The sequence below is a fragment of the Balaenoptera borealis genome (assembly GCF_965194805.1).
Source record: "Balaenoptera borealis genome assembly, chromosome: 2".
Taxonomy (NCBI): Eukaryota; Metazoa; Chordata; class Mammalia; order Artiodactyla; family Balaenopteridae; genus Balaenoptera; species Balaenoptera borealis.
The window spans coordinates 96,205,204-96,220,480 of record NC_138867.1 but is presented as its reverse complement, the minus strand read 5'-3'; the positions used below and the strand labels follow the sequence as shown (position 1 = coordinate 96,220,480).

General features: G+C 40.0%; 1 protein-coding gene and 1 long non-coding RNA gene across 3 annotated transcripts in view; one reads left to right on the top strand and one right to left on the bottom strand.

Moving 5' to 3' along the window:
- The window catches only part of LOC309622525, a 41,849-nt gene extending 37,045 nt beyond the window's left edge, over positions 1-4,804 (bottom strand). Inside the window, exon 1 of the long non-coding RNA XR_014240931.1 lies at positions 4,377-4,804. This is a non-coding gene — a long non-coding RNA (uncharacterized lncRNA). The remainder of the gene's footprint in view (positions 1-4,376) is intronic.
- Positions 4,805-5,012: 208 nt separating this feature from the next.
- The window catches only part of FEM1C (fem-1 homolog C), a 23,447-nt gene continuing 13,182 nt past the window's right edge, over positions 5,013-15,277 (top strand). The window contains exons 1-2 of one of the 2 annotated variants that reach the window (XM_082377267.1): positions 5,013-5,187; positions 6,035-6,752. In XM_082377267.1, the coding sequence (XP_082233393.1) occupies positions 6,209-6,752 (544 nt within the window). In that variant the 5' untranslated portion in view covers positions 5,013-5,187; positions 6,035-6,208. The remainder of the gene's footprint in view (positions 5,188-6,034; positions 6,753-15,277) is intronic. The other variant, XM_082377268.1, reaches the window with a different exon arrangement.

The following is a 15,277-nucleotide window of genomic DNA, read 5'->3' as shown; positions in this document are numbered from 1 at the left end:
GCTTCTATGCCAGAACTGCTAAACAATACTTGGGTGGGGTGGGTTGGGATGTGAGAGGGGAGACTACCAGTGAGTGGAAGCTGATTCTTAAGAATCTTCAGAATCTTTCTCATCCATTGCTCCTGGAAAGCTAGAGTCAGAGCCCTGACAAGTTCAGGAAAAGAGATAACAAAGAAAGAAACAGATACTTTTACAACGACACAAGATTTCTAGCTTGTGATAGTGTGACAGCATCATACCGAAGAGGGAGACTGTGCCCAGAGAAAACTCTCAGAATTTGGTGGCCGAGTTGCTGCCACCTCATCTTATATTGTTCAGGGAAGTAAAGGGAGGCTAGACCAAAATACACAAGGGGGATCTGGAAATCTCTCAGAAAAAAGAATTCTGCCCTGCATACTTCTACAATTTCAAGATTCATTTGAGCTTACAAGTTTCCTTTTCAAAATGCTAGTACCCCAAGGATGTATTCTTGCTTGAAGTAGGTTACTTTCACCAGGCTGCACTCCTCCAAAAGCCTCTAGGAGAACAGTTGCACTGAGAGATAGTAAATTCTGGTTGAGCTGCAGAAACAGGAAATTGTGAATTATGATGCACTTTGAGGGAGGGGAGTGGAGACTTTGTACATTCAGAAGGTCGCCTAGTTTTCCACTCTGTACCTGGGTGGGAAGTGGGGAAGAAAGAAAGGAAGGGCCACCTCTTGTGTTTTTTCAGCTCCCTGTTTCTCGATGGGGCTTCTGCTCTCTCCCATTGCCTTTTGGCTGGGTGTCCTTCCACTAATCCTTGAAGATCCAGTTTAAACATCACCTCCTTTCCCGGCTTGCCCAAGGAGAGTTAATGGCTCTATCCTTTGAGCTCTCACAATTGTTTATATATATATTTCACTTTGATCTGTTTATTGCTACATTTCTCCCACAGACCATGAATTCCTTGAAAGCAGGGATCATATCCATTTAGCATCTAACATAGTACACAATAGGATTCAGTAACTATTGACATGATGAATGAATTTATGAAAAACTACTTTGGCGAAACAAATTATCAGTGTTAATAAAATAGATTTATAAGAAAGGCATTTCTAAATAGCTTGGGAAGCATACACATTGCTATACTATTTTTGTGTTATAGTCATTAAAGTAGGTTCCTTTCACACTTTTCTAAATTAAACCAATGCTCAGTTAGTTACTAAAAACAAGAAGTATTTTTTCATTCATCCTATCCTTTCCTGAAACTAGACGAAGTTAACAAAGTTTACCAAAACTGTGCAAGCAGAATCTTTCATTGAGGTTTCTGGTTTAAGCAGAGACCAGCAAGAATGAAACATTTGAAAAATCCCTGGAAGGAAAACTTAAGAAGGAATAGTTTACTAATTATAGGAGATTATATGGACCCAAAAAAAATCACAAGGTGGTCAGGCAAATTTGGGAAATTTTGATGTACTATTTTACACATACCAAAGTAGCAAGAATTTTAAAAATATAATATCTAGTGGGTACAAGTTTCGGCGAATTCAGCACACTCTCTTGCCACTAGTGTAGCAGATTGGCCTAACTCTTTGGGAAAGTGATACAATATATATGAGAAGCCAGAAAGATGTTCCATAATCCAACTCCTGGAAATTTATCCCAAAGCAATACGTGAAAAGAAGAAAACAACTTAGACCACTTGAAAATGTTTGTTGTTCTAGTAATAAGGGCGCCCCGTCTCTGCTAGTCCAGTTCCTTCCCACCACCCTTTCAGATATGGGGTAGTGTCCCCTCTGGGCTTACAGAGTCTTGGGGGCCTTGCAGGGAGGTGCCCTCCTAGGGACTTGTAGTGCCTTGGGTCTCAGGCAAGGCCAATGAATCACAGCTGTGGATGCAGTGACACAAGGCTTCCCCTCAGAGGTAGACTGGGTGTTTGCCTTGGCTCCTCAAAGTGGTTTGTCTTTTGCCTGCCATCCCCTGGGCACTTAACAGAAGGGGTTATTCAGAGGCTCCCTCTGGTCCTTTCCCCCTTTTCTACCTCTCTAGTTCTCACCTGTACCACCTGCAGACTCCTTGACCTTGAGTCCATGGTTCTTCTTGTTATATCCCCCAAAATATTCTGAGGCTTTCAGGACCACAGTAATTGCTGATTAAACCAGAGTCCAAAGCCTTAGCAACCAAACCAATCCAAATCGAACCAAGCAAGCCAAACAAAAAGCTTTTCCTTCCCAATCATAAAAGGTGCCCTAGGAGATGGGTGTTTAGAAACACAATGTAAGATCTTTCAGCAAAACAGAAAACGGAATTTTAGTAGAGTTTCTATTTAAGAAAATAAAAAACTAAAAACAAAGATTGGAAGAACAAATACTGCCAAAATCTTTAGAAATGGAGACAACCTCCAATAGGAGGTTAATGAGTAAATCAGTAGTCTTCAAATATTTTTGTTCACATACATGAAATATGATTTACCCTCTTGCATATTTCTAGGTTAACATCTAAAATTTTTTCGTCACAAGTTTAAGCAGTTGCAAAGGATACAATTTCCTGCATACTGTAAAAATGACATTTGAAACTAGAATAGTCACTCTTTTAAATGAATCCAATGAAATCTAAATACCATAGCAATTATGCCTATTATCAGCTATTTACAAAATATATGAACAAGCTCTTCTTTACCTGCAGTATATTTTTTGTAATTTATTTTTCTTTTCACACTTATAGCTCCATTCCACTTTCCCATCACTCAGGATCATATCCTAGTTTAATGTATTTTTATGTTTGAATGTATTTTATTGATCATCCTATTATATTTATCTGTGATGAAAATATAAATATATTTAATTTTAAAATTTCCTATGACTGAAAGACTATGTGCTAAAACATTTTCTTCTAGATTAAGATATTATTATATTTATTAGTAATGATCAGGTATTCAAAACAATGCAAAATATATTACAAATGTTTATAATTACTAAACATGTAATTTTTTACAATTAGTGCATGCATTTGTTGTTAAATACTACATCTTACAAGAATGAGACAGAGTTAAGCATCAATGTTTTTCTCAGTTTTTCATTTTTACAAATTCTAAGAAAAGGTTTTTACATTAATAAGTATATGGGGCTGTAAGAAGTGTTGTCACATCAATTCACTCAATTCTTTGAACTCCTTCCAATTTATAAACTCACTTAGTGATCTTGAGGTCATACTTTGTTGAAAGCAATTATTTGGAAATCACCTGGCTTACAATAGAATTTGTTATCTAGTCATTAGAAGTATACTGTCTCTGTACAGTCCAATATTTTAAATTGATAAAGAACTGACAAAGGTTGCCTGAGGCTTTATACCCTGGAACATTGCACCATTTTAAGATTCTCAGTGAGTGAAAGTTATGGCCCTTCTTTTTGCAATTTGGGAAATATATGGCTATTGTAAAAGAGTTGGGAAATGAAACAGGGAGATGCCGTACTGCAGTCCTTTACCAGCAGATCAGTTTTAGAAAATGACACAGATGCAAGCTGAAGATTCAGAAACTGGTGGCCTTAAAACTAAGTGTGCACCTACCCCTTGAAAATCCCCTGGGGGATGCTCCTGTCAGGTTGAAGACCACTGATGTAAATATTTACATCATCTTATTGAATTTGATAAGAGAGATAGGTCAGCTCACATTAGGCCTTGGTTGGGAAACGGTACTCTGGTGTTTACACCTTGGGAGTATAGAACTAGTGACCTTTAACACTAGGGATAAAACAGCTAATTCCTCTTGGTGATTTTTATAGATTGCTGCCCTCATCCTTTCTATTCTGCCCTTCTATATTTTCTTCTCAGTGGTAGTAACCTTAACTTCAATTTTGGAGTACTGATGTTGAGCTTATATACTGACTGCCTGAGGCAAATATAATGCCCCACTTAAAAATGATTATTAAGACCATAAAAAATGAGAAATCTTTAGAGTATAGTAAGGTAAAAAAGCAAAATATGTAGTTGTATGAAAATTATTATTTCAATTATACAAAACTACATAAAATTCTGTATAATACTATAAGTAAATATGCAAAGATTTAGTGTTTTTTTAATAAAATGTCTTTAATGTTGCATTACTTTTTAAGTAATAATGCTAATTACACTTATGATACTGGGGGTCAGATAATGTCTAATCTAACATTCTCTTTCTCTTAACGGTACCAAAAAACTGTGTGTGAGTTTAAGTTCCCCAAAATAAAGTGTTCAAGAGATTGAAAACTACGTTTTTCAAAACTATTTTCTCATCATGATTCACTATGGGTGTTAAGTCTCCAAACATATTTAAACTCCTCCTCAACCTAGTTTAAAACATCCCATGTGTTAACGTCATGAATTCCACAAGTTTATTTCCTGTTGTACGAGGTAGTAATTCTTTTCATTTATACTCACTTTTTAGCTTCCTCTCATTTCCTGGTTTTACTGTTCAGAGTGAAGAACTCGACCTTGTTGACTTACACTGCTGTTAAGCTTTATCATTCCTTGTAGCTTTATATTTTTTTAGAGTTCATATTTTTAAAAACTAAGCCATGTTTGGCAGCCTCCAAAACTAATCTTTTTCTCAAGTTTGTTGCGTTTTTCTTGTTTTGCTTTTTTGAGGCCTCACAGCGAGGTCGGTATCTTCCAGGGCCCACCAAAGGAAGGAGCCTTAGAAGAGACTAGTTTGAGAGAGTTGATGTCTGCGAGAAAGAAATAATGGCTACCACCCCTTTGGGGGTTATGGCCTTGGGACCCAAAGGTACCCGAAACCAGCGCCCCGAAAGGTGGAGCGCAGAGCAACCCCCGAGATCTCGGCAGCCTCTCCGTAAGCCGCCTCCGGCGTGGCCCCGCCCCGCCCCGCCCCTAGGCGGCTGCTCGCGGCAACCACCGCCCTCCCCCAGCCCAATGGCGAGGCTGCCGCGTCGGTGACGTGAAGCAGTGCTCTGGCTCGTCCGGCCCCCGGCCCGCAGGCCATTACACCATCCGCCGCGGCTGCTGCTGCCGCCGCTGCAGCCCGCTCAGACTGGGAGGGCGGGAGGCAGTTCGGCGGGGCGGGGTGGGGCGGGGCGAGCGGCGCGGCCGGATTCATTCCTGTGGGGCGCGGGGTATGGAGGAGCTGTGCGGCCGCAGGCGGAGCTGGGCGGCCCGGACGGCGGTCTCATTTTGAGGGGGCAGCCCGAGCCCGAGCGACCGGCGGCGGCGGGGAGGACTAGCCCCCTGGCAGGTAGTGGGGGCGGCGGCGGCGGTCTGGCCGAGCCCGGGCCGCGGCCTGAGGCTCCCGCGGGGAGGCCTGGGCGGGAAGGGGAAGGAGGGCGCTCCCAGGAGCGGAAGGCGGGCAGCGGGCTGGAGGCCACAGGCTGGTCGGCCTGCGGGAGGGGGTCGTGGTCGATGGAGGAGCTTGGGGAGGGGGCTGCCCCTATCGGGAAAAGGTAGATGTGAAGGTTGTGTAGGGGTGGCTGTGGTTCGGGGAACCTACGGACCCCTTTGCGGGGCGGGGGGGGAATCAGAATGGGGCGGGCGAAGTTAGCTAAAAGGCAGCCGGATTTCCTGAGAGCCTCGAGTAGTTTTAAAGGAGAGAGAACCTTTCGGGTGAGGGTTTTGGCGTTAGCTGGCCGCGGTTTGTTGGTTCCGACCTTTTTAGTTCCTTCTCGAAAGCCATCCTGGCCACAGCGAGGCCTTGCAGCCTCGCGCCCTTGGCCCGCTCTCCTCTGCAGATGTGAGAAAGGGAAACATTTCTGCACCCGCGTCTCCTGCCTCTTTCGGTTGTACTCTCTCTGGGCGTGTGCAAAGCAAAACTAGCCCGAAGCTTGGCTGGTTAGGAGGCGAGAAATCCGGTTGCCTGTAGTGTTTAAATTTACCGTATATAGAGAAGAGACTATATCCCTCCATAACATTTGGGTCTCTGTGTGTATCTTTTTGTATTCTTCTTTCCCACCTTTTTTGGGGAGGCGGCGTAGTCTCTAAAGTGTGGCCTCCCCCGCCCCCAGGAGTAAAAATTAAGAAAACCTAGTGTTTTCGCCTTTACCTATGGAAATTTCAAAACCGCTACTTTTTTCTTTTTCTTTTTCTAGTTTGGTGCTCTGGTTGTCATATGTTGGACGGCAATAGACAGAACATACATCCGTTCTGGGGCACCGTGATTAACATTGAACTTTGGTTCCCGTAACCCTTGCCTGTGTCAACAGAGTTAAGCTGGAGCTTTGCTTTGAAGGATAAATAAAGCACAGCCTCTCAACTGGACATAAATGGATCTAAAGACAGCAGTATTTAACGCAGCTCGAGATGGCAAACTCCGGCTTCTCACCAAATTGTTGGCAAGCAAATCTAAAGAGGAGGTTTCCTCCTTGATCTCTGAGAAGACAAATGGGGCCACCCCACTCTTGATGGCCGCCAGGTATGGGCACCTTGACATGGTGGAATTTCTCCTAGAGCAGTGTAGTGCCTCCATAGAAGTCGGGGGCTCGGTCAATTTTGATGGCGAAACCATTGAGGGGGCTCCCCCTTTGTGGGCCGCTTCTGCAGCAGGACATCTGAAGGTGGTTCAGTCTTTGTTAAATCATGGAGCGTCTGTCAACAACACGACTTTAACCAATTCAACTCCTCTTCGAGCTGCCTGTTTCGATGGCCATTTGGAAATAGTCAAGTACCTGGTAGAACACAAAGCTGATTTGGAAGTGTCAAACCGACATGGGCATACATGCTTGATGATCTCATGTTACAAAGGACACAAAGAGATTGCTCAGTATTTACTTGAAAAGGGGGCAGATGTTAATAGAAAAAGTGTTAAAGGTGAGTTCATCTTCATTTTAATTTTTTAAGGGTTTACCACTTATTTTCAGGAAGTTTGATACTTAATTATAAGCAGTGGTGTTGAGTAAGCCAACACTGACAGACCTGTTTTGATTAGGTAATCCCTTCCAGTATAACCTTGTTGATTGTTTCTTTGGTATTTGATAGTACATGGGACAAATGTGATAAAAAAGACCTCTATCATTGTGTTAAGCAGCATTTTCTCTCTTTATTTGGAGTAACTTCCAATTCATGGGAAGTGGGTTCCCCAAAGTTTAGAGCATGTTAGTGGCAGTTGATCTGAGCCATTAGACTTGTGTTTACTTAAGAATATACTTTGATTTAATATATTTTTCTTAGTTTTATTTTTTTAGAATACCCTTGGAGTAGAAACTACTATATTTAGTGAGTCATTGTCATGTTTGTCTTAGGTAGGCATTTCATTTGTTATTCTGTCAGGGACAGCTAGGCCATACCGACCTGGAAGGATTAATATCAATGAAAAGGAGAAAATCTGTTCCCTTATTCCATACTTACTGTGTGGCCAATAGAAAATCCTTTCATTAAATATAGCAGGAGAGAGAACAGATTTTTTTAAACTGCTACAATGCCCAGAGCAAAACAAGGACTAGGTTAAGCAGATGTGGATTTGCTGACTAGCAACAATGTAAACATCTTTGTCCAGAAGAAGAGTTCAGGTTTATGGTCCTGTATACTGTTCAGATGATAGTTTAGGATTTTTTTAACCCTTAAAAACAAGTATTTTGATAGTATAATATTAATACTTAATGTTAACATTATTTTCCTTAAACTTATTTGTTTATACAACAGCAAAGTAATTCACTGTGTAATATTAAAAAACTATAAAACTTAAAGGAGCATACATACATGGTAAAAAAAAAATCACACAATACAAATTGGTGTACAGTGTTTAGTATGGAAAAATATGTCTTAACACCCTTCATTTCTAGACCTCCAACCCACCAGCTACCATTGTTTACAGTGTTTTGTGTGTCCTCAAGATAGTCTATGCAGATACAAGTATACTTGTCTGTATATCTCTCCCTATTTCTTCTTTGTTAATTGATACATACTGTTCTTTTTTTTTAACTTTAATTTATCTTGAATGTCATTCAACTCCAACACACGTGGCTACCTCATTCTGTTTCATGGCTACACAGTATTTCATTGTATGAGTGTGCATAATTTAGTCCCTGTTGACAGACAGTTAGGTCACATCCAAAATAAACAATGCTGCTGTGAATATTCTTGAACAAATCTCTAGCTTTGCACACTTGTGTGAAAATAGCTGTATTATAAATAACTGTAAGTGGAATTGCTAAATCAAAGTGAATGTGCATTTATCATTGTGATAATGACTGATTGCCTCTCAGAGTGGCTAAACCACACAATTATGGGGCACCACATAGTTACTGGACATATTTACTGAAGTTAGTATAATCTTTTTTAAAAAGGTTTGTCATAAAAATGATACAGCCTCATTGTGATTTTTTGTAAATTTTTTTCCTGAGGAAATATAAAAATCTCACAAAATTCCAGCACTTAGAGATAATCCTCCCAAAGATACTGAATTTTGCATTTAGATATATGTATGCAATTTTATTTTATATGCTCTTCTGTACTTGTTTTTTAGCTTAATAAATGTTATCCTTAATGTCATTAATTATAGCTTTTTAATTTCAGTAGCTGCATACTCTTCTACTAATGGAGTTTTATATTGCTTCTGCCTTCTCACTATAAGAAATGTTTCTGTAAACATTCTTATGAATGTTTTATTGTTTCTGATTATCTTTGATGTAGTGTTGGGTGAAAGGACAGCATGACTTTTTTTTTTTAAACAATCACCATTCTTTTAAAGAATGTTTGTTTTAAAAGAACAAATTACTGCTTAATTGACCATGTTAGTATTGGGAATGCTTTGAAATCATACCTAGAAGAGAAAGGGTTAAAAGGTATGGCTGCATGTTTAGGCTTGTTGAATTTTTAGTTTGTTTTGGGCTTTTTATTCATCAGCCTAATGATGTAGAGATTGTTGATAAACTCACGTATTTAAATCAAATTGGGGCATGTTTTAAACTTAGGTCATTGGAGAGATTAGTACTGGTACTATTTTCCCTTCTGTTTTTCAAAGTTGTTTATACTTCTAGAGATATAATGTATGGGAGAACTATACTGTAAATAGCCCATATTTTAGTGAGCATTTTCCCTTAGTAAACTGTGAACAATATTTAACTTGATTACCTTTGCTATTTCAGAGGTAATAAAACCTTTTAACACCATCATCATATAGTTTTGTACTTGAGGATGTGTATACTCCCTCTTCTGGCTAATTCTAGAGTTTTTTCTTTTTTTACCTCAGTATCAATATCTAGTATTTATGCTGTTTAAAGAAGTACACATAAGAGAAAACAATTTTATACAAAAAATTGTTTTCATATAGCTTCAATTTTATATACATACATATATATACATAATACATACGTGTGTGTTATATGTATATATAATATATCACTTTGTGTGCAGTACTTTAACTTTTGCATAGTGCCTTTTAAATTTGACAGTGAGTCTTAAAGAATATTGGGGGCAGATTAAAGTACGTATGTACCTCCCCCACTCTGGTCCTGAAGCTTCCATTCTTTGATAATTACTCCCTCATCGACTTTTCAGATTTTTTTTTATTTTATGGGTTTGGGGGGTAATAAAAAAAACAGGAACCATTTGAAACTGAGGCAGGAACACTGGAGAAGGATCTGGTAGAGTGTCAAGAAAGGATTTTTTCCCCCACATTTTTATCCCCATGCAAAAAATGGAAAAGACTGATAAGATGAGGGATAAAATGGAATCATTTCTTAGGAAATTTTATATGTCAACTGTTGGAAATGGTTCTGAAGAAAGGAAATGTCAGTAGATTATGCTTGGTTTGCTTAAATATAAAATGCATGTGACTTCTACCTTCCATTACTTTTTAACAGGCAGTTGGCATCTGAATATATTATCTAACCTCTTTCCATTACTTTTTAACAGGCTGTTGGCATTTTGAACATGTTTTAACCTAAGGTGGAATTCATTCATTAATTGAGAGAGCATTTATTGAGTCCCTTGAGTGTGCCAGACTGTTTGACTTAGGATATACAAAGATGAGTAAGACAAGATATCCAGTCCTTGATTCCCTGCACTTCAGGAGCTCATGGCTTGTTTGGAGAGACAGGTTCATAAGCAGATACTTAAACTACAATATGGTAAATGCAGCAGTAGTGCTTTCTTGTCTTAGATTGTTGGAAATACTTTATCCCCAACTAACTCATTACCTGAGGGGACAGTGGGTTCCTTTTTTTCCCGTGCCATTCAAAAGGGGGAGAAAAACTTGAGATATTTAGAAATGCTGCTCCAGTTTAACACAACAGTTGATTTTTGAGACATGAAAGTTGGTTGCTATTTAAATATAGAGCTCAAATCAGGAGTGATTAGACAAGCCCATCTTAGGGCCATCACACTGATCTCAGTACTTGACGGTTATAGTCGTCTTTGGCTTTCTTTGGTTCTTTTTTATTTGAGTTTTTTTTTGTTTGTTTATGTTTTGACTCAGAATAGGACTTTGCAGATCTATGGAAAAGTTACTTAAACCCTCAATTCTACTTTTACACCCAAATTCAACTGGAAATTGAGCACCTGAAAGTGATTGGTTGAGTACTACAGACCTATACAGAACAGCTCTTTGAGTTGGGATTGGGGAGACTGGCCCCAGAGGACAGGCTATCCTCACGCATGGGTCAATTATTTTAGATACCCAAGGTAATTAAGTAAATTAGTAATAGGATAATTCCTGTGCATTTTCTGTAGGCCAGATATTGTGTTGGACATTGTGGAGGCTATGAAAAGATACAGCACATCACATTTGTTCACCGCTAAAGGAATGGTGTAAATTCATTATATAGGATTTTGGAAGAGTGTACTGACTGGAAAGGCCTCATGGAGTTAACTGGGCTTTGAAAGGATTGTTGGAGTTGAGATCTGCAGAAGGGATTTGATCCAGTTTTTAAGGCTTAGGAAATGGCATAAGGAAAGGCACATTGAGAAATATGCTTGGAGGGTACAAAAATTGGAAAGTAGCATATTTGGACCAAAGGGCAGTCAGGGCTAGATTATAAAAGGACATTAACTTCCAGGTAAAGGAGTTTGACTTTATTCTTTATGCAGTGGTAGGTAAGTCAGTGAATGTTTTCAGCAGAGGAAGGACTGAGGTTTTTTTAGAGAAACCCATCTTAGTACATTCTAATTCTGTTACATTGTGAGCTCTTTGAGGCTAGAGACCTGGTGTTTGTATCCATGTGTTAGAAAGAGTAATCTGGCCTACAGGGGGCAATTGGTAAATGAGTTTGTTGAATGAATGTGTTGCATTTAAGAGAGGAAAGATTATAAGCTCTTTGATGTCAAGGACTGTGTTTTCTGGTCCTTTTAGTACAGAAATACATACATGAAGACATTAAGACAGTGACTGTGAAAAGTGAGTGGTACAGGTAGAACTCTGTGGGAGCTTAGAAAAGGGAGAAAACCATGTAGGCTCGTAAGTATGGTTAGCTTTAAAAGGGTTTGAGAGAGCTAGATCAGGCAGTTTGTTTGCCTCTTTTTTTAAAATAAATAAATAACTAAATAAATTTAGTTATTTAGTTATTTGTGGCTGCACTGGGTCTTCGTTGCTGCACACAGGATTTCTCTAGTTGTGGCGAGCGGGGGCTACTCTTTGTTGCAGTGCAGTGGCTTCTCTTGTTGCGAGCACGGGCTCCAGGCGTGCGGGCTTCAGTAGGTGTGGCTCGCAGGCTCAGTAGTTATGGCTCGCAGGCTCTAGAGCGCAGCCTCAGTAGTTGTGGCACATGGACTTAGTTGCTCCGCGGCATGTGGGATCTTCCTGGACCAGGACTCGAAACCATGTCTCCTGCATTGGCAGGCAGATTCTTTTTTTTTTTTTTAAACCTTGGTTTTATTTATTTATTTATATTAATTTAGTTTAAATATTTATTTTTGGCTGCATTGGGTCTTCATTGCTGTGTGCGGGCTTTCTCTAGTTGCGGCGAGCAGGGGCTACTCTTCGTTGCGGTGCGCGGGCTTCTCCTTTCGGTGGCTTCTCTTGTAGCAGAACACGGACTCTAGGCACACGGGCTCAGTAGTTGTGGCGCACAGGGCTTAGTTGCGGCATGTGGGATCTTCCCAGACCAGGGCTCGAACCCCTGTGCCCTGCATTGGCAGGTGGATTGCCAACCACTGCGCCACCAGGGAAGCCCACCAGGCGGATTCTTAACTACTGTGCCACCAGGGAAGCCCCTATTTGCCTCTTTATTATGGAAATTTTCTGTCTTATATGTAAGTGGAGAAAGTAGAGAGAAGAATACTTTGAACCACTATGTATTTATCACCTTGCTTCAACATTTATCCACATTTGCCTATATATGTTAAAAAATATATTTCTCCCTCCTTTTGTTCTCTGAAGTAGTTCGAAGCAAACCCCAGGCATTCTTTCTCTCCTATAGTATAGGCAGTTTAGGGTATAGATGTATTTCAGTCAAGAGAATGTTAAAAAAAAGAAATCCTTTTTTTCTCATATCCACTGTAAATCCAAAGGAATTTCATGTAAGAAAATCTCCACTGTAAATTAAGAATCGTTGGTATTAAGAGAATGGACAAAGATGACTATTGTCACGTAGGTCGGTTATTTGTATACTTCAGGACTGAGAGTGTTGGAAGCTGAAATTCTCTTTTTCTTCTTTGAGAACTCTAGCTCAGCTTTTGGTTACCTCAGAACACACTAGCAGAGAAGAGTGAAAGAGAGGGATTTAAAATTTCTTTCTGCTCTGTAACATTCCATCCTTACTTTGATATAATAATAATGTTTAACTAGTTGAATTCGTTAACATTTTAATCCCAGATCAAGTTGCTCCTGCAAGTTGTTTCTTGTTCATCCTTTTCCCTCCTGTATCTCCTGGCACACTTTCTCTGTGTCTTCAGGGAAACTTGGCATCCTAGTTGGGGAAGCTAAGCTGTAGATGATGTGTCTATTGAGTGCAGTAGGGAAATATCTATTGTGTTCCTCTAACCCTGAAGATTGGATTGTAAACTGTGAATCCTCACAAAATTGAACTGGTGAAAATGAGTAGATCCTGAACACTACTGCTATTTCAGAGTCATCCCCAGCAACACAAACTTAAGGCAGAGGTTAAGTTTTACTTACTGATCTTTTAGCTACAGATAGTTCCCTCACTGAGTTCATCTTTATGAGATTTTAATCACATTGATTAATTAAACTTGTTTAAAAGAAAATTTAGGAAGCCTATGGCATTCTAAAGATTTATGCTACTGAGACATCGGGAGTGTATGTGTTGGAAGATAGAGGTGGAAGAGTTGGGGAGAGGCCCAGGTAAGGAAGTCACATGGATGCAAATTTGATTAAAATATCTCTTTTCCTCTTTTTTCCCTCCCTTTGGGTAGAGCTGCAGTTGAATAGAGAGTCTGAACTAGAATGTAAGTCTGAATTGTAAAGTTGATGTTTTCATCAACTTATGTTGTATAATTTTCATCAAATTATACTATTATTAGTTGAATTTAGTCCTGATCCCTTAGCTCAGATCTTAGCTTTGAAAATTCTGCTTGCTGTCAAGACCCATTTCAAAGGCAATTCCTCGTCCCCCTCGAGTCACATGAATGCATCTTGAGCATTTTTTAGCATTTAACTTTGTAGTGAGCTCAAGGACCTGTATTGTTAAATTTCTCTGTGTTCCTAGCTCACTGCCTTATATAAAGAATTAATGAAGGGAAGGCACGTGGTAATCTTGATACCAGTAGTTTTTTATCCTATTTTTGATTCTTTTTTTTCAAACTCTTGTCCTTGAGTATCTCTGGTGTTACAGCATACATGGGGAAGGGAAATATTCTGAGCAGAGGAACCTCCTAGTGCTCCTTTGATATCCTAAAGTTTTCCTCTTAACCCCTTCCCGCCTGCTCCCTTAACACATACCAATTAGCTATTCCAGGAGTAAAATGCTTGGAATCAGCCTTGTCATGCAGTTGAACTGCACCCCTCCCCCCCGGCCCCCATGTTTATAGGTGGACCTCTCTTTTTTTTTTTTTAACATCTTTATTGAAGTATAATTGCCTTACAATGGTGTGTTAGCTTCTGCTTTATAACAAAGTGAATCAGTTATACATATACAATATGTTCCCATTTCTCTTCCCTCTTGCATCTCCCTCCCTCCCACCCTCCCCATCCCACCCCTCTAGGTGGTCACAAAGCACCGAGCTGATCTTCCTGTGCTATGCGGCTGCTTCCCACTAGCTATTTTACATTTGGTAGTGTATATATGTCCATGACAATCTCTTACCCTGTCACATCTCACCCCACCCCCTCCCCATATCCTCAAGTCCATTCTCTAGTAGGTCTGTGTCTTTATTCCCGTCTTGCCACTAGGTTCTTCATGGCCTTTTTTTTTCCCTTAGATTCCGTATATATGTGTTAGCATACTGTATTTGTTTTTCTCTTTCTGACTTACTTCACTCTGTATGACAGACTCTAACTCCATCCACCTCATTACGAATACCTCCATTTCATTTCTTTTTATGGCTGAGTAATATTCCATTGTATATATGTGCCACATCTTCTTTATCCATTCATCTGTCGATGGACATTTAGGTTGCTTCCATGTCCTGGCTATTGTAAATAGAGCTGCAATGAACATTGTGGTACATGACACTTTTTGACCTATGGTTTTCTCAGGGTATATGCCCAGTAGTGGGATTGCTGGGTCGTATGGTAGTTCTATTTGTAGTTTTTTAAGGAACCTCCATTCTGTTCTCCATAGTGGCTGTATCAGAATGGGAGAAAATATTTGCAAATGAAGCAACTGACAAAGGATTAATCTCCAAGATTTACAAGCAGCTCATGCAGCTCAATAACAAAAAAACGAACAACCCAATCCAAAAATGGGCAGAAGACCTAAATAGACATTTCTCCAAAGAAGATATACAGATGGCCTACAGACACATGAAAGAATGCTCAACATCATTAGTCATTAGAGAAATGCAAATCAAAACTACAATGAGATATCATCTCACACCGGTCAGAATGGCCATCATCAAAAAATCTAGAAACAATAAATGCTGGAGAGGGTGTGGAGGAAAGGGAACACTCTTGCACTGTTGGTGGGAATGTAAATTGATACAGGTGGACCTCTCTTAAAGACTGAGCTTAGCTCCAGCTGCGAGGTAGAAGAATGGATGCCAAGCACAGCAGGCTAACGAGGAGAGATGGTGAGCGAGCTGGAGCTGTCGTGTGAGCTGGCTCTGCCTGCCGCCCACAGGCCAATAAATCGGGAGACGAGGTGTTGAGGCAAGGAGTACCACTTTATTCGGAAAGCTGGCAGACCGAGGAGATGGCAGACTAGGGTCCCCAAAAAACCACCTTATGGGGTCTGGATGCCAGTTTTTTTTTACAGAATCAGAGGGAAGTAAAGTAAAAA